Source organism: Triturus cristatus, chromosome 6 (genome assembly GCF_964204655.1).
Source record: "Triturus cristatus chromosome 6, aTriCri1.1, whole genome shotgun sequence".
Lineage (NCBI taxonomy): Eukaryota > Metazoa > Chordata > Amphibia > Caudata > Salamandridae > Triturus > Triturus cristatus.
The window spans coordinates 1,894,614,705-1,894,634,371 of record NC_140589.1 but is presented as its reverse complement, the minus strand read 5'-3'; the positions used below and the strand labels follow the sequence as shown (position 1 = coordinate 1,894,634,371).

General features: G+C 45.6%; 1 protein-coding gene across 1 annotated transcript in view; it reads right to left on the bottom strand.

Annotated features, from left to right (window-relative positions):
- Positions 1-7,124: 7,124 nt before the first annotated feature.
- LOC146822332 (uncharacterized) overlaps positions 7,125-19,667 on the bottom strand; it is a 39,094-nt gene continuing 26,551 nt past the window's right edge. The window contains exon 2 of the mRNA XM_085613418.1: positions 7,125-9,387. Coding sequence (XP_085469544.1) covers positions 7,441-9,006 — 1,566 coding nt within the window. The 5' untranslated portion in view covers positions 9,007-9,387 and the 3' untranslated portion in view covers positions 7,125-7,440. The remainder of the gene's footprint in view (positions 9,388-19,667) is intronic.

Here is a 19,667-nt window from a genome sequence, read left to right as displayed (position 1 = left end):
TTAATACGCACCCTCGCTGTTGGTGCCGTGTAGAGAACTTCTATCCATCTGATAAAGGGGAGCGGCAGTCCGGTCCTACGCAATGTGGCAAACATATAGTCCCACCTGACCGAATCAAAAGCCTTAGCGGTGTCGAGAAACACCACAGCCGCTCGGCACTCCAGATCTAGTGTGTGCAAGACCGCGAATAGCGTGCACAAATTGTGAGACGCTGAACGAGAGGGCAGCGACTGAATGGCTTCCTTGACATCTTCAACTGTAATTGGTTGCGTTAAGTACTCCCGGTGACCATCAGAGAGCCAGACCAAGGCCATCTCCTCAAAAAATGCACAAATTTCCTCATTGTCTGCGTCTTCTCCTGGGCCATAAAGCGAGGCCTAATAGTCTCTAAAGCAGTCCGATATATCTGGGGGAGTGATGATGCATTGTTCCATCGGTCCCCACTACTTCGGTGACATAGGCCGGAGATCTCCCCCCCCCCTTGAGTTTCGCTGCTAGCGTACGGCCAGGACGACCACCATCACCATATGAACGAGCCCTTCATTGCTGAGACATGTGCTATATCTCCTGTTCCGCTGTTTCATTATATTCAGGTACAAGCGCCCAATTTGCCGCCAGCGCATGTGCGTCCATCGTGCGCTCATATTCACTCTCTTGGCGCCCTATCTCACCCTCAAGGAGTTTCATACGTGAGTGTAGGGCCTTTAAAACCCCGGCCTAAAGGCCTATTCCGGTCCCTCTGATGGTCGCCTTGAAGGCTTCCCAAAGCATACCAGTGGCTTCACTGTAACGACATTCTCCTCAAAGAACAGTTCTATGGCTTGATGGACCCCCTCCAGAAAGATCGAATCCAGCAAGGAAGATGGCTGCAAGCACCACTGGAATGGTTGATGATGCGTCATTGGAATGTTGATATCTAGCACTAACGGAGCGTGATCGGAGAGTGTTCGAGGCATATGTTTAACCCCCCATCACCTAAGTTGTCAATGACTCAGAGAGGAGCCAATAATCCAGTCGGGACCATGATTTGTGTACTTCGATGTATATGTGCCTTCCCTCACACCCGGATGTCTATCTCTCCAAATATCCCTCATGTGGAATGTATGCATAATGTCCTGTATTACTTTACTTGAATGTTTCCCTTGCCAGGGCATGTCTGCGCTTCTGTCAGCATCTGAATCGAGTTTGTATTCATGTCACACCCCGATATCACTAGATCAGATTGCATTTGGAATAATTTAGTTTTGAGGCCATGAAAAAAGTTGGGGTTGTCGACATTGGGGTCATATGTGTTTATAATCATGAGAACCGTACCCGTAAAGTTCCCCCGCACCAGGGTAAACCGCCCTAGATGGTCAGATTCTGTCGACAATAACTTAAATGGTGTTCTTTTTTAACCAAGATCATCACCCCGCTAGCATAGCTAGAATAGGCAGCGGCTGCTTTTACCATGGCTCACCTGCTTCCCACCCGATTCTACCTCACCCGCGTCAAGTGCATCTCCTGTAACAGAACCAACTGGACATGTTGTCTGTCAAGATAGGCAAACACCGGTCTAATTTTTGGGGACCTGACCTTCCAAGTCATCAGACGAATGTCACTTTCTGTCATCCCCAGTTATTCTGGAGCAGTAATGTTGCACATGTACTGTCGCGCTTGCCATGCACCAGCAAAACAGCTGTGCCTGTTATGTCCATTGTGTCACACTGTAAAAACAAATAAACCAACGCCAACCCACTTCAGCATCCCAATCACGCCAAAGCCTGTCCCCAGCAACATTCGCAACAAACAGAAAACCAACTTGAGTAATACCGACATGGGGGACATCCAGGAGCCCTTCCCCACCTGCAATCAGGCGTGGTCGGGCATGACCATAAACCCACTGTGCACATGTATGTAGTAACATTAAAACGGTTTCCACCCAGTAGCAGTAATAGCCCCATGCCAGTGAGAATTTTGAACTCTAATGCGGAATTCTCTACCACAACGTATAATACAGTTCTATAGATACACGTCATATGCAATACCATCTCCTACTCATGTTCTGCCCAGCGTTATAGTCAAGGCCTCACACAACTACTGCTTGGAGTTCCAGTAAGTGCACAAAACTTGTCGCGTACAAAACAGCCCACAAGAAAAAGATGCAGGGAGATATGCCCTGAGCTGCTGAGTTCACCTGCAGGCAATATCAGTATAACATTTCAAGGAATACCAGTCGTGCCCTCAGCGCAGCCGAAAAAGAGAAGACATGTCACATAGCAAGAGTGCGTGGCAACACCCCCACCCCTCGGCCAGGGATACTCCCTACAACCATTAGAAGCCAACACAATTAAATAGAGCATTGTCTAGAGTCCTCACATAGGCACAATGTTCGTAGCCCACCAGTCTCCACCATACTGCCCAAGGGGCCCTTGTCAAACATATATGAAGAACTAAATCACTTACAGTCTCAAGCCCCCTGCCACACGGGCACATCCCACTGTTTTCATGCCTCTCCAGGAGAAGCTGCCCACCGGTCAGCAGACAGCAGCTGAGGGAGGCAGCCCCGCCTTCACACAAACACCGTTCCAAACCTACGGGGCTCTCTAGTTTTCTGTGTCAGATCTTGCTGAGCGTGTCGGGGATGTGCTGCTCTTGGAGGCTTTAGGTTACGATGAAATCTGCTTGACGAAATCATGAGCTGCCTTTGGAAATTGGAACACTTTTACCTTGCAGACCACCATGAACTTCAGGCGAGCTGGGTATAGCATTGCATACGGTATCTCCAGTGCACATAGTCTCCTCTTCACCTCCGTGAACTCCCTGCGAGCCGTTTGCACTGCGATAGTGAAGTCAGGGAAAAAAAGACACCATGTTGCCCTGATAACACGTGGTCTGCTTCTCCCGTGCCATCCAAAGGACCGAGTCACGGTCTCTATAGTTTAGGATCTTTGTGACAATAGGGCATGGTGGAGCTCCCGGAGGAGGCCTGGGCGCCAACGAGCGATGTGCGCGCTCCACGATAAGCACCTGCGAGAGGTTCTCCGCTCCAAAAAGTTATTTTAGGATTGCCTCCACATAGTCCTCGAGGTGGCCTGTGTTCATACTCTCGGGAACCCCAGTTATTCATAGATTGCACCTCCGAGAGCGCGCCTCCAAGTCTTCAGATTTAACTCTGATAACCTCCAGAAGCTTCTCAATTTCTCGGCATTGACCCGACGTGGCATGCGATTCATCTTCCACCGCTGATATTCTCTGCTCAGCCGTTGTGAGTCGCTCCCCTTGCTTATCCAACGTGGCCTGCATTTTGTCCATCCACATGGACAGTCCATCTATCTTACCATTGATGACTTGTTAACTCTGCTGGATAGCCTGAAGGGAGGCCTCCAAGGAGGAACACTGTGGTTGGGGCTGCTCCAGCTCTGTGGCAGAGTGTGTACCAGTCGGACGGATCGACCGCCGAGAGTCGAAGGACAGTTTAGTTTGCGGTTTGTCAGTCTTTACCATGTTGGAAGTTAGTTTGGGAGGCTCAGGCACCCCACTCCAGAGCTGACACCTGCGCTTGATTAGTTAGCCGTAGAGGGGCTGCCACCCCACGATCCGCTGCACTGGTGCACCCTTCCAGGGGTAAGGGCCGACTCTCCTCCCGCAATACGATGCCACCGAGGTGTGGTCAATGTTAGTTGTCGTCTGGGCACTTCTTGGCAGCACACCACAGGTGTGTCCCTCAAAGTTCCTGTTTGCAGCCCAAGGAGTGCAGCATCTGGGCCGCGCCAGTGCAGCCAGCGATATGGAAGATGCTTCAGGCGCAACACACCGTGGCTGCGTGTCCTCACCCCGCAGCCAATGGTCCCCGCTACCTTCCTCACGGCGGGGCCCAGCACCCGGGCAGCCTCTCCAACACAGCGCTGGTCCAAGTTGCGTCTTGCACGTGCTACAGAAGCCACTCGCAGCTATGCTCGATGCGCCAAAGCGCCGCCACGTTGTCACCAGAACCAGGCTTGATTCTCGTGTGCCACCTCCCGAGGTTTAATTAGCGTGCCTGCTGTCAATGCACTCTCCCCCGCAGTTACCCAGGGCAGCAGGTCTCGTGTCTGGCCTAAACAGTGTTTAGCGTGTCTGCCTCTTCCCAGCAGACCAGAGCTATGCTGGAGACTTCAGCGCACACCGCCAGTCGTCAGTCCCCAACCTCGCGGCCAGGCATCTCGCCATGCTGGGTTGCTCAGTTTGCACAGGCCTTACGGGATAAAGAGGCTGGTGGTGTGCAGCGCCCCCCGCCTGTGGCAAAAGGGTAGTCCGGATCCCCTCGCCAACCCATGACTTCAGGACGTTGTCCTCCCGGCCGGCCACAGTTCTCGTGGCTGGGGGAACACAATGCCGGTCACCGGCCCAGGCAGATCACAGGCCGCTCGCGCAGCCCCCAGCAGCAGCGCCTCACAGTCATTCCCGGCCGCGGCTCATCATCTCACTGCAGCTACACGATCCGGCACAGCAGCCAAGAATGTCAATCCACCAGCTCCGTTATATGGGCCGATATAGCAGCTAGCTCTCCCATGTGAGAGAGGGGCCCTGTCGTCGTACCCATGCCGCGGCCCAGCTCAGTGCAATCGGTCTGCCATCTTGTGCACCAGTGGACTTGCGGCCAGCAGTTCGTCGTTCCGATTCAGGCACTTCACGTTCGCAGCACAGCACCTGCATACACCAGGGGGTTCCACTCTGAATCCTTAACGTAGTGCTGTCACATTAACGAGTCGATGTGCAACTGGTCAGCAGATTAAATTATTAGCCCGACCGGCAGAGCCTCACAATAGTGCGGCCATCTTGCCTCTGGCTCTCTAGCGCCTCCCACTTTGGAAGAAATGAATGGGGTGAGGAGGGTCTATTGACCAGGGGCTCACATTTTATGTGACTAAGGGGTGGGGAACACATTGTGGGCATTTCTGCTCCCCCTCCATGGCCTCTAAACATAAATCCTCTGTTTGAGTCTCCTCATTAACCCCCTCCCATTTTTCCCCAATGGTGGCCACAGAGTTTAACCTTTAAGAACAAGGCTCGTGCTTTGTCTTTCCCTATTCAGGCAAACAGATGTATTTACTTGTTTATTTCGATTGCACGGGCATATCCTGAATAGACATTACAGCGCTTAAGATAAGTACATATCTATATATGGTATATGAACGTTTACATTGTTCAAACATATAGGATTGCAGTCAGTACTTTCAGCAGATGTTCATTTTATTACAGATCAGAATGTTAAAAAAACGACACTGTACAGAAGTAGAAATAATACCATTGTTCCCTACACGCAATATAGGAGATTGTAATCACTGCTGTAAGTAGGGATCTCTTATTTACAGGTTGTCCAGCAAACTGTCCTGTAATAACTATACAAATGGTGCCAGCTCCTGTCCCGCAGGAAACCATAAACCTGATGCACACATGCCTCGGGCTGTATACCTCTAAGGCCAGTGGCATCTGACTTCCAACTGACCGTCAAACTCCACTTGTCCTCTCCCAGACAGTACTGTTATTGATAGAAACAAAATTTCAATAAGATCCTATGTAACAAATTCTGAATTTTACTATCATAAATGTCCCCAAAACTGAAGGCCTTGCAGAACAAACCTCACATAACTGAGTAAATAGGCAGAGCCAGGTCACATCACGTGGTAGCCAAAATAGTCCTTATACAACAGTAGGCCGGCAACAGAGAAATAAATCTAGCTGTTGCTTTGAGTAACAGACGCATTCTGTTGATGTTTGATGCTCTCTGGAGTTTGCATAGTCACCTCTATGGGAAAGGGGTAAATTGTCCTGGGACCTTTTCTTGACTAATATTTCGGCACCTACAATGTTGCATTATTAGTCTCTTTGCAATGATTGCTTTGTCACAGGCCTAAAAAAATAATAAAAATGTTACTAGACCTGCAGCTCTGTTGACTTAAATAATCTACTTGATCTAATTGTAATGCTCTTGACCCATAAACTGCTTTTAAATTAACTGATCTCGGGCAAATATTTTATTTAACTGAGCCGCCATCTTCTTCATTGTCATATATGAGAGCACCTTCAAATACACAAGTTCAGTAGGTCTGCTGGAAAATCTTGTTTGATTTAATAGACTTTACTTCTAAGGCATATCAAATACAAATTTAGCCATATATAGCATGCCCCGAGTTGCATTTTTTTTTTTTTTACCATTAGCAGCATTGTCATCAGAATGTTTCTCAAAACATATTTAAAAACCTATCACTTTTAATACAAACATAACTAAAGCATGAAGTGGCAGCACACTGTTGTTTGCAGTCAGATTTCCCATTGGAATGGCCATACAATTTCTCACTAACATACGGTTTCACTGATAAAACTATAGAAAGTACAAACAATGAGGTTTGGAAATTGAGTTTCTGCAAATATTTGTCATTTGCACATCACGAAGTTAAGTGTTCTGATTCATTTTGCTCCTATTTAAATCTTTGTTTCCATCACACTTCTGAATTTAAAAAAATGTGATTTCATAATTCCTGACGCATTTAGAATATTTGTACTATTTATTTGAAAGCAATTTAAACGTGGTTAGAAAAAAAATTGATATTCTGCAGCCTTTTGAATCACAAAGAATGTTCGACAGCTCACTTGACAAAAAACTCTAACTGTAGTAAGAGAAACTAAAGTAAACTCCATTTCCCAAGATACGCAGTTATTAGTAAAAAGACTAACTGACATTTGCCCCTGTTCTTGAACAGACAGCAAATGTGTCCAGATAAAACTAGTTTAAAGGCATCTTTATTACGTATTCACAACACCTGTTCCTTTCCAGCTAAAGGTCACTTACCAGAACAGACCAGTGGGTCACTATAGTGAGTGGGTGAGTAGATTTTTCAAGGCCTGCTATGTAGTTGCTCTTGTGTGGAGGACAGGTGTGCCACTAGTTATGACTTTCTGATGCTGCATTAACTTTGCCTTTGTAAAGGATGCCTTGTCACATAGAGTGCAGTGATATACATTCTTCGCCATCATTAATTTCTCCCCTGTGTTGACTTACAGTTATTGTATCAGCTGGACCTTCAAATAAATTGACTGTCACATTCAGTACATTTATTCAACTTCTCCCCAGGATGGAATTTGTGATGTTGTCTTAGGTCTTTCTTTTTGATCCTACTTTAGGTTGGTCTTCCTTCGGAACACTTTATTAAATTCTGTACATTTATATGGTTCATCTCCTTTGTAAACTTTCTGATATTGCATTAAACTGTGCTTTACAATAATTGTCTTGTCACATTCAGTGTATTCATATGGTCTCTCCCTTGTGTGGACTTTGTTATGTTAGGTTTCCATGGGTAATAAATGGCTTGTCAGATTTTGAACATAGGGTTTCTCCCAGGTGCGGACACTCTGATGTTGCATTAATTGTGACGGTCTAATAAATGCCTTCTCACATTCAGTGCAGCTGAATGGTCTCTACACAGTGTGAACTTTCAGATGGTGTATTAAATTTTGCTTACCAATAAATGCTTTATCACATTCTGTACATTTATATGGTTTTTCCCCAGTGTGGACTATCTGATGCACTATTAACCTTCGCCCTGTCATGAATGTCATGTTGCATTCTGTACATTTATACGGCTTCTCCCCTGTGTGGACTCTTTGATGTACAATTAACCTTGGCTTTGTAATAAATGCCTTATCACATTCAGAACATTCATACGGTTTCTCACCTGTGTGAATTTTCAGGTGGTGTATTAATGTTAGCTTTTCAATAAATGCTTTGTCACATTCAGTGCATTTATACGGTTTCTCCCCAGTGTGTATTTTCTGATGTTTTATTAGGTTTCCATGGGTAATAAATGCCTTGTCGCATTCTGTGCATTCATATGGTTTTTCTCCGGTGTGGAATTTCTGATGTCGCATTAGATGTGCCTTTCTAATAAATGCCTTCTCACATTCTGTACACTCATGAGGTTTCTCTCCTATGTGGACTTTCTGATGTTCTGTTAGATGTGACTTTCTAATAAATGCCTTCTTGCAATCAGTGCAGCTGAATGGTCTCTCTCCAGTGTGGACTCTGTGATGTTGCTTCAGCTTTACATTTGTTAAAAATGCCTTGTCACATTCAGCACATTGATATGGTTTCTCTCCTGTGTGGACTTTCTGATGTTGCGTTAGTTGTCCATTGGTTATAAAGGCCTTGTCGCATTCAGTACATTTATGGGGTTTCTCACCAGCATGGATTTTTTTATGCAGTTTTAGATACTTCTTCCTTCGGAACACTTTATTACATTCTGTACATTGATATGGTCTCTCTCCGCTGTGGGCTATTTGATGTCGCTTCAGCTCTCCATTTGTTATAAATGCCTTGTCACACTCTGTACATTGATATGGTCTCTCTCCTGTGTGAACTTTCAGATGGTGCATTAATGTTTGTTGCACATGAAATCCCTTGTCACATTCAGTGCATTTATACGGTTTCACCTCAACGTGGATTTGCTGATGCTGCTTTAGGTTTGTCTTGCTCTGGAACATTTTATTACATTCTGTACATTCATACAGGTCCTCACCAGTGTGGACTTTCCTATGTAGCTTTAGATTATATTTTCGTTTAAACACTTTATCGCATTCAGTACATTTATATGGTTTCTCTACAGTATGGACTTTTTGATGTAGCTTCAGCTCCCCATTTGTTATAAATGCTTTGTTGCATGCGGTACATTGATATGGTTTCTCCCCAGTGTGGATTTTCTGATGTCGTTTTAGCTCTCTATTTGTTTTAAATGCTTTGTCACATTCATTGCATTTATACAGTTTCTCCCCAGTGTGGACTTTCAGATGTTGTTTTAGATGTCCATTAGTAATAAATGCCTTGTCACATTTTGTACATTTATATCGTTTCTCACCAGCGTGGATTAATAGATGCTGCCGTAGATTCTTCTTCCTTTCAAACACTTTATTGCATTCTGTACATGGATATGGTTTCTCCTCTAAGTGGACACTCTGATGCTGCATTAGGTCTTTCACTGCAAAGAACATATTTCCACAGTCAGTCCATCAATACAGTTTTTCTCCAGTATGAAGTTTCTGATATCGTACTTGCTCTTTCTGTTGCCACATTCTAGATATTCATACAATTTCTCTGCTGTGTGTTCTTTCTGGAACCAGGTTGGCTCTTCCTTAGTAATGAGCACCTCAGACTTGCTTCAGTATGTCAGTGTGTTATGTCTTCAATGTATATCAGCTGATGCCTAAGAGCCAAGTACAGACCTCATTGGGCAGAGTGTGTTTTCTGCTGTAGAAAGACTTTGCTGAGGCATTAGCCTTCAAGGGTAGAGATTTTGAGATATATTGTTTTTACATCACTTCCTACACGTGTAATGGCTTTACCTTTTTTGGTTATTACTGCATTTATTTCACCTGTTAGATTAAGAAAAAGAAACACTGAATAAGCTAAAATGCAGAGTCCATCACAAAAAACTTTTGGAATTCAATGGGACAGTTAATTGTTAATATAGACAAGTGTGCTCAGAAATTCTAGATTACACTTTCAATATAAAGATGCAGTAGGCAGAGTAAGAGCATACCACCCTTTCCCCTTCTATAGTAGTTTGGGCTCAAGGAGTAACTAACACCAGACAAGATTTCTTGTTCAGTGAGTCAGACCTTCTCCCTGAGGAAATACTACAATGTTAAATCCATAGCAACAAGAGGTCTCCCTTCTTGTGCAGGGAATGCTTCCTATTATCACACATACTTACAAATAATACAAGATAGAGCCCTTTCCAGTAAATGGACCATGCAACAGAGCATCCACAATAACGTCGGGAAACATAAGCAACTGCTGCAAGGGCGTCTTTTACATTATCGGATAACCTGGACTAGGACCCGAACAGGTAATCTGAGCATCTTCTGCATAGTTTAACTCCAGAGATCCGAGGCTCTGACCAGGTCTGCACAGGGAAGAGGAGGTCTACAACCATTTTATACACACATTGGCAAAGTCAATAAGTCTCACCTTTTAGATGTATATGTTTTTGCAATGCTGCACAACATCAGAAAAAAACAACCATTTGCAATGCAATAGGTCTCGCATTTGTGAGAGTTTGAGCTCTTGGCATTGTAAATGATAATATCTTTTATTTATGGGTTTTGAAAACCTGCAAGTGCTGCGTAAACACACAGTTTGAACTTATAGTCCTTGCTTTCGAGAAGCGAGGCTGTCAGTAAAAGAGGTGCAGTTACTGGCAGCCTTGCTTATTTTTAAGCAAGGACTATAAGTACAAATTGCGTGTTTACGCACCGCTTGCAGGTTTTCAAAACACATAAATAAAAGGCACTGCCATTTACAATGTCAATAGTTCAAACTCTAACAAATGCAAGATCCATTGCATGGCAGATGCTTGTTTTAACATGGAGATTGGTGTTTACAAACACTTCTCAATTTGCAGTCAGAGAAAGAAAGTAACGTGAATTATGTGACAATCTTGCTGGGGTAGAAGAAGAATGAAAGGAAAGGATGTAATTTTTGTAGTAACACACAACAAAATGTAAATACCTGTATATAGACTGTATACATTGAGCAGTTAGGAAAGTAACCATGAAGCAAATGTTTGTGTAATTCTGAAGTGTGATAGAAACAAAAATCTTAATAGTATCAAAACAATGTAAGACACTAACTGATGAGGCATAAATTAATGCAGAACACAGAGAATAAGACTCCCACCCTTCCTCTCAGAACTGACAGAGATCAGATGCGGAGTACCCAAGGATCCTCCCTCAGCCCCACACTCTTCAATGTTTACATGGCCCCCCTCACAACCATTGTCAGAAGCCACGGGCTCAATATCGTCTCCTACGCCGATGACACCCAGCATCCTCTCCCTCACCAAGGAAGCAGACATCACCAGACACAATTTCCAAGAAGGGATTAAAGCCGTCGTGACCTGGATCAGCAACACCTGCCTGAAGCTCAACTCAGAGAAGACATTAGTCCTCGTCCTCGGTTCTACCCCCTCCGCATGGGACAACACCTGGTGGCCCCCTGCCCTCAGAAACCCACCCACCCCAACGGACCATGCACGCAACCTCTGCATCATACTCGAGACTTCACTCACCATAAAATGCCAGATCAACAGCCATATCCTAAGCATGTTTCAACACCCTCTGCATAAATCGCAAGACATTCAAGTGGAATCCCCCCAACTCCAGGAAAACGGTCATCTACGCAGTTATCACCAGCAGATTGGACTACGGCAATGCCCTCAATGTCGGAATCAACAAAAGACTCCTCTGCAAACTCTAGACTGTCCAGAACGCTGCAGCCAGATTTATCCTCGATATCCCATGACACGACCACATCACCAAACACCTCCGCAACCTCCACTGCCTACCCGTAGAAAGAAGAATGACCTTATAGCTGCTCACACATGCCTACATATCCCTCCACAACACCGGACCCCAATACCTCAATGACCAAATATCCTTCCATGCCCCCAAGAGAAACCTCCGCTCAGCCGCCCAAGCCACAGTCCCTCGTTTCTACAGGACCAGAGCTGGTGGAAGATCCTTCTCCTACCTCGCAGGCAAGACATGGAACGAACTCCCCCTTTACCTCTGATGGAGCCTGACACCGCACCCATTCAGAAAGGACCTCAAGACCTGGCTCTTCGATTGACCCCAATGGAGCTGCTCACCCAGTTTCTCCCTCCCCGCGCCTTGAGACCACCACGGCTGAGTAGTGCACTCTCTAAATTCCTGATTGATAAATATTCACTGAAACCTAATTTCCACATATTATCTTTTGTGTACAATATACTTTTTTCAGTAGAACTAATGTATATGCAAATGTAGTGCCCATTTTCATTGCAAATTATCTGTATGTAAATGCAGTGTACTACCACACCATGCTCTAGATACATTAAAAAAATCACCCAGCTCGTGATGTCCATTAAAGCTAGGTAGCGGACGTTTGTCATTCTAAAAACTGGGTTGTGGTTATAAAATGTTTGGGGAGCACTGGATCAGCCACTACAACATTCAAATATTGAGGTCTGTATATCACCTGTCAACATGGTCCCCTGTGAAATACTACTATCGCCTAAAACCAGATAGTGCCATGGTGTACTCCCAAAGCTAAATCTTAGTCCAGGCCTGAACACCTCCTATAACACTTCCATGAAGTAGGCCTTTAGTAGACCTTGACAGCAATCGTGATGAACTGGTTGCAGGTACCATGGAAAAGGCACACAAAAGAAATAGAACAAACAGCAAGTTTCTAATGAGACAAGAAAAATACACACCAAGCAAAAGCAATAAATAAATAAATAAATAAATAAATAAATAAATAAATAAATAAATAAAGACTCCACTTCAGTATCTGCCTATCTGGTAATTTCATAGGAGACGGTGCTCCCGGGTGTTCAACAACTAAGTGAAGTTATGGTATGCACGGGCGAGAAGGGCAACCCTAACTAGAGGAGATTAAAAGGAGCAATTGCAAGGCAGCTGCAAACAATGGTATTTCACGTCAGACACCAACTGAAAGAAATTATCTGTGGCCCTGGAGGAACAGCGGGCAAGGGGACGCTTTAGGATACCTTAGAATATGGGAAGAATGAGGCGGTAACTCTAACAGGGGTCATGTATAATGAAAGAGCAGAGGACCCAGACCTTGGGGATGCTCTAAAAGGAAGCAAGTGGAAGTCTCAGAATGCCACAATAAGGTGTTTGTTGTGTCGGAGTAGTAAGAGAAGACCCAGGCAAAAGTAGAGGCAGAGATACCCAAATCAGCCATTATTGATTGGTAAATTTTGTAGTTCACCATGTTGACAGCACATAGACATCAAGCAGTTTAGAGGGTAAAAGGAAAGTGCATGTGTTATATTGTGATTGAGTTTTGAAAGACCGTGGGCAGGTCACAGGCATAGACATAGACAGTAGTAGGAAGATTGATGGCATTTAGGAGGAGGTTAAACAAGGAGATGGAGAGCCAAGGCGAGGATGCCCAGGAGGGCTTCTAGTTTGTGGAAGAAGATGGGCAGCAAGGAAAGACAACTGTAAAGGGTGTCAGTGTAAAGAAGCAGCTACAGATGCACTTGAAGGATCATAGAGAAGTCGGAGAAGGAACAGGGATGGTGTAGTGTGAAATAAAGAGTCCATACCAACCTGCGCACAGGTGAAGCGCTGCTGCGTCCAGGTCCAGTGAGTCCACGTATCCTATGCCTCTGCTGGTAAGCGGAAAGCAAAATGGTTCACCAAATAAAGGCACACAAAACAAACTGAAAACACACAGCAAGCAAACCCTGGGAACGAGCTGTCATGTTAGAAGATGAAGCGTGTCGAGCTCCGTGTTGATGAAAGAAAACATGCTGCCCGTGTCCCGAAGCGGCCGGTATGCTGCACCATGCCAGTAATAATCAAGGGTTGTACAGGACGTGGAGGGCTTTCTGAAAATAGAAGCAGGGAAGCCGAGAAGAGCATGGAATGGTGGATGGTCAAGAGTCAGACATCGTATTACGTGTGGCCGCCTTGCTCACGGGCAGAGTCCTGCGAGTGTTGTGGTGATGGCTGCCACTGCCATTGTTAAACAAAAATAAAATAAAATCGAGCAGCCCCCATTGCTCAAAGGCAGTGTCTTGCAAGTAGTGTGTGTGTGGCAGCCACCACTGTAAAACAAACAAAAAAACAGGCTACATTTTTATTATTAGTTAAAACAGGTTGCCGTTCATATTCCTCCTGCTTAGTGGCAGTTCAAATGAAATAGTTAGTAAAGTAAATTAGGCGGTCGCCGTGATAATGTGCGGCACCTGTGCATGAAACTGGCATGATGCCTTTTCAGGCTAGTAATGTTGCCGGCACTGGGATGGCCAGGTTTGATGATTTCCCAAAAAAACAATAATGATCAAATGGGGGCCGTGTTACAACATCATGCACGGCGTCCGTGCATATTAAAGTAAAGAGGGTGTCATGTTAGTGATAAAGCGGAGTCTGTCGCAATGTGAAAAGAAACCCTTTTACTTACACCTGGCACCTTGCGTCGCATGCTTCTTGTTGCGAGTGTGTTATGTTTCGTATAGGTACCCCAATATAGGCTTAGGTAGTTACCTAACCTTTCACCTATATTCTCCCCTACCTTTACACTACATAATGGTTCTTAGGACTGACCTTCTACCTAGTTACAGTACTGCTTACATGACTTAGGGTTTTCCTTGGAAACTAGCATCATCCATTATGTATGAGGTTTCTTGGAAACTCAGCAGGACTACCATCTCCTGCATGATAACTATGTATATGGGTATTTCCTTCTGTCATCCTAGGTCCGACATGACACAGCAAGATAGAACCTCTGAGGGTGCCACTTTGGTTATATAAACACCATATCTTGCTGGGGTAATTCGGAGGAGAAAAGGACTTCCATTCTGACACACTGACGCGAGACGCTGAGGTTCCTGCACGCAGACACTCCAGCTCGCAGTGGTCTGACATCCCTTGCGGGTGTCCATCTCGAGACCAAGACGGGGTCCCACAGTCTCTCACTTCAGATAATGAGGTTGACTAGATCCTAGAGGGATTCTTGGATGTACACCTTCACACATGCTAGGTACACTTAGGTACATCTAGTTAGGGTCGCTTCATAGGAGTATGCATTTATTACGGTCATGTATTTTATATACTTGCCAGTATTCATTGTTTTAGCACAAGGGTAGAAATCTACCAGCCTTTTACTCTGTTAGTGCTCCTAATCATTTATATCTGTTTCTGTCTAATGGTTGTTTCATCACACCTATTTTACACTAGAATGACGCTGGTTCAACAAATGCTTATTGGAAAACATCCCTACAGTATATTTTGTGTATTTCTCTGAGAAAAAAATGAGCATGAGTGACTGAGCGAAAGGTATTGCACTGTTTACATGATCCCTGATGGGACAGAGTTGTTATGTTTCGATAGTTGCCAAGAACTATTTTCTCCTTGGTTAGAGGGGTTTCTAGTGGCACTGTGAGCCAGCTGGTATACAGGCTTATATACCCGGTGGGGGTGTCTAGAATCAGTCTGGACACCAATTCTACAGTGTATGTTGTCTAAACGCGCAGATCCTATGTAGGTTTATAGGAAGTACACAACAAGTTTTTGTAAGCGGTGAAACAAACCTGGGTCCCCAAAAAAAAACTGTTGTGGGAGAGCATGTCCTGCCTGCAACAGCTGGTTGGAGAAAGTCCTTTAAGAAAATAGTGCTCACAGTCTGTAATTAAAACATCCAGAGTAACATCACAAGTAAAAGGGCCAGTCCTCACCTCATAGAAGGTTAGGAAAGGCGGTACTAAGGAGGGACAACTAAGCCTATTCACAAATCAAAAGCAACCATTTAGAAAGGACAGTAGCAGGAGCAAATTGAAAAGAAGATCTGAAAATGGGCAGAACTTCAGGTCCATACTGCCTACAGCATGTCTCAAATAGACAGCACAAGCGCTGCCTAGGCAAGCCCTAAAAAAGAACAAGCATTTGCAACGCAATAGGTCTCACATTACTGATAGTTTGAGGTATTGGTGCTGCAAATAATAATGCAACGCCAATAGCTCAATTTCAGTAATGCGAGAACTAGTGCATTGCAAATGCTTGTGTAGTGAGCCAGGAACCAGCATTGTATGTCTCAGTGCAGTACTGCAAGCTGCTCCTAGAGGTCCCTAGTGAACAAGGCACAGCACTGCATGTCTAGTTGCAGTACCGCAAGCTGCTCCTTGACGTTCCTAGTGAGCAAGGCACCAGCACTGCGTGTCTAGTTGCAGTACCACAAGCTGCTCCTAGAGGTCTCTAATGAGCGAGGCACTAGCACTGCATGTCTAGGTGCAGTACCGCAAGCTTCTCCTAAAGGTCCCTAGTGAGCAAGGCACAAGCACTGCTTGTCCAGGTGTAGTACCACAAGCTGCTCCTAGAGGTCCCTAGTGATCAAGGCACCAGCACTTCATGTCTAGTTGCAGTACCACAAGCTGCTCCTAGAGGTCCCTAGTGAGCATCATAAACGTTTGGTCACATATGGTACTGCATCCTGCAGAAGATATGGTAAATCCACCCTACCCATAATGCATTGCATGCAAGACAGTACCACGAGTACATTCAAATCGCTATTTCCATATAGTATTAGTAGCTTTGAAATGTGACAAAGAATGATTAAAATAATTCAGGATTAGGTTGTTCTCTGTGTGGAGCAGATGAAGGGAAATTTATAGAAGGTCTAATATAAATGTGAGATGTGCTAGCAAGTGAAGTAAGCACTGCCAACCCAGTTTAGCACTAGGATACTGGCAGCCAGAACATTTTTCTCATGTTGCAGCCAGTCAATCAGAATTACAGAAGAATTCTGGAACCAGATATGGATGGCACAAAATAGTTCCCTCATCCAACAGGATTAAGTTATGTTTATTAAACTGTCCATCTACGGAAGTCAACCAACACAGATTTGCAAATCTCAGTGTATTAAAAGTTTAAATAATTCAATTTGTTAACCATTTGTAACCCCACATAAATGTTTTTCAAGTCATTCAAGAGGCAACTTGCATTAGGTGAGAGCCTTTGTCCTCATTTTCATGCATGGTATGGATCAGTTACCATGCAGAGGTGCATTTAGCCCTGACAAAGGCTTCAGACCCTAATGGGCTTTAGATGAAGGCTGAAACATGTTGGCAATTTGATCAGGGGTGCTGAGCCATTGTTACGCTTATACACCCTATATAATACATTTTTAGGCCGAGCCTAGCGTTGCAGCGCATGCGCTGATCGCTTTGCGAGGCGTGCTGTATTAGGGTATGTTTTTGAAGCGGTGTGGAAGCCCGCCCATATTTTTCATTGGCTGGCGTCATGGTCCATGGTAAATGCTAGCTTCCGATTGATAATGAGGCTTCTTAGTCCCTCCTTGTTACCGCCCTGTCTCCTATTGGGACTGCCCATCAGTACTGGATCTTTTACTTGCGGCGTTACACCGTCTCCTTCATTAGTCGTTAAGCACTATATTTTTTCCACAATGGCGACAGCTTGTCTGGTATTTGTATTCGGGCTTTTAGCGCGCGGCTGTAGAGCCTAAGAACCAGGTCAGCAGAGCTGTTGTAGAGCCAGACAACCAGGTCAGCAGAGCCGCTCTAGAGCCAGAGAACCAAGTCAGCAGAGCTGCTGTAGAGCCAGAGAACCAGGTCAGCAGAGCTGTTGTAGAGTCAGAAAACCAGGTCAGCAGAGCTGCTCTAGAGCCAGAGAACCAAGTCAGCAGAGCTGCTCTAGAGCCAGAGAACCAGGTCAGCAGAGCTGTTGTAGAGCCAGAAAACCAGGTCAGAATAGCTGCTGTAGAGCCAGAGAACCAAGTCAGCAGAGCTGCTGTAGAGCCACAAAACCAGCTCAGCAGAGCCATTGTAGAGCCCGAGAACCAGGTCAGCAGAGCTGCTGTAGAGCCAGAGAACCAGGTCAGCAGAGCTGCTGTAGAGCCAGAGAACCAGGTCAGCAGAGCTGATGTAGAGCCAGAGAACCGGGTCAGAAGAGCTGCTCTAGAGCCAGAGAACCAGGTCTGCAGACCTGCTGTAGAGCCAGAGAACCAGGTCAGCAGAGCCGCTGTAGAGCCAGAGAACCAGGTCAGCAGAGCTGTTCTAGAGCCAGAGAACCAGGTCAGCAGAGCTGTTGTAGAGCCAGAGAACAAGGTCAGCAGATCCGTTGTAGAGCCAGAGAACCAGGTCTGCAGACCTGCTATAGAGCCAGAGAACCAGGTCAGCAGAGCTGTTGTAGAGCCAGAAAACCAGGTCAGAATAGCTGCTGTAGAGCCAGAGAACCAAGTCAGCAGAGCTGCTGTAGAGCCACAAAACCAGCTCAGCAGAGCCATTGTAGAGCCCGAGAACCAGGTCAGCAGAGCTGCTGTAGAGCCAGAGAACCAGGTCAGCAGAGCTGCTGTAGAGCCAGAGAACCAGGTCAGCAGAGCTGATGTAGAGCCAGAGAACCGGGTCAGAAGAGCTGCTCTAGAGCCAGAGAACCAGGTCTGCAGACCTGCTGTAGAGCCAGAGAACCAGGTCAGCAGAGCCGCTGTAGAGCCAGAGAACCAGGTCAGCAGAGCTGTTCTAGAGCCAGAGAACCAGGTCAGCAGAGCTGTTCTAGAGCCAGAGAACCAGGTCAGCAGAGCTGCTGTAAGGCCAGAGAATCAGGTCAGTGGAGCTATTGTAGAGTCTGATACCCAGGTCAGAACAGGTGCTGTGGAGCCATAGCACCAGGTCAGCAGAGCCGCTCTAGAGCCAGAGAACCAGGTCAGCAGAGCTACTCTAGAGATAGTGAACCAGGTCAGCAGAGCTGCTCTAGAGCCAGAGATCCAGTTCAGCAGATCCGTTGTAGAGCCAGAGAACCAGGTCTGCAGACCTGCTATAGAGCCAGAGAACCAGGTCAGCAGTCGCTGTAGAGCCAGAGAACCAGTTCAGCAGAGCTGTTCTAGAGCCAGAGAACCAGGTCAGCAGAGCTGTTCTAGAGCCAGAGAACCAGGTCAGCAGAGCTGCTGTAGAGCCAGAGAATAAGGTCAGTGGAGCTATTGTAGAGCCTGATACCCAGGTCAGAACAGGTGCTGTGGAGCCATAGAACCAGGTCAGCAGAGCTGCTTTAGAGGGATAGAACCAGGTCAGCAGAGCCGCTCTAGAGCCAGAGAACCGGGTAAGCACAGCTGCACTAGAGCCAGAGAACCAGGTCAGCAGAGCTGCTCTCGTGTCAGAGAACCAGGTCAGCAGGGCTGCTCTAGAGCCAGAGAACCAGGTCAGCAGAGCTGCTCTAGAGCCCGAGAAACAGGTCAGCTGATCAGCACTAGAGTCAAAGACCCAGGTCAGAACAGGTGCTGCAGGGACTGGAGAGGAACAAACGTAATCAGACACAGAAGAGGTGCAATGATGCAGCGTAATATGGCTCATTCTGTCGCAATATTTTGCTATTTTGTCGTTTTACAACACATTAGTACTGTCTGGGCAAACGTTTCTCCTCATTAGCAGCACTCTAACACCCGAATACAGCCATCAGCAATGAAACTGTGACAGTTAATCTTTGTAAAGCATCTGTCGACCTGGGGGACCGCGGCTGGTGCTTTTTAAAGCCTCTTTTGATCCATCGGAGCTAGAGACAATGTTTGCAACTGATACAGAAGATCTGAATCATGCGGCAAGTGTGGAAAATATGTAATACTCCGAGAACGGGGCGGCCACAATATTGCGTTATTCCAGTAGTCCTTCCTGCCTATGAGCAAAGACTTGTAGTGTAATGGCCTTGATTTACTGACTGTGTTGTAAATCCATGGAATTGTCCACCAGAATAGTATTTGGGCAAAAAATAACCTCGAAGTTCTGATTCTGTGGTACTAATAAAGTAAGGGTAAAAGTGGAGGCCATGCAAGGTCACTCAAATCAGGAAGAGATGGGCAGTTCTGGAGAGCATTGTCATTCTCCAGGTAGGAATTCCCATGCAGGGCAGCGCCAAGTAGCTGGGATGAAACAAGCATTTACGATGCAATAGGTCTCTCATTTACGCGAGTTGAAGCTATTGGCATTGTTAATGACAATGTCTTTTATTTAGGTTTTAAAAACCAAAACATAAATAAAAGGCATTTTCAATTACAATGCCAATAGCTCAAACGTGCGTAAATGCGAGACCTATTGCATTGCAAATGGTTGTTAACCGTGTCACTGCTACCCAAATAA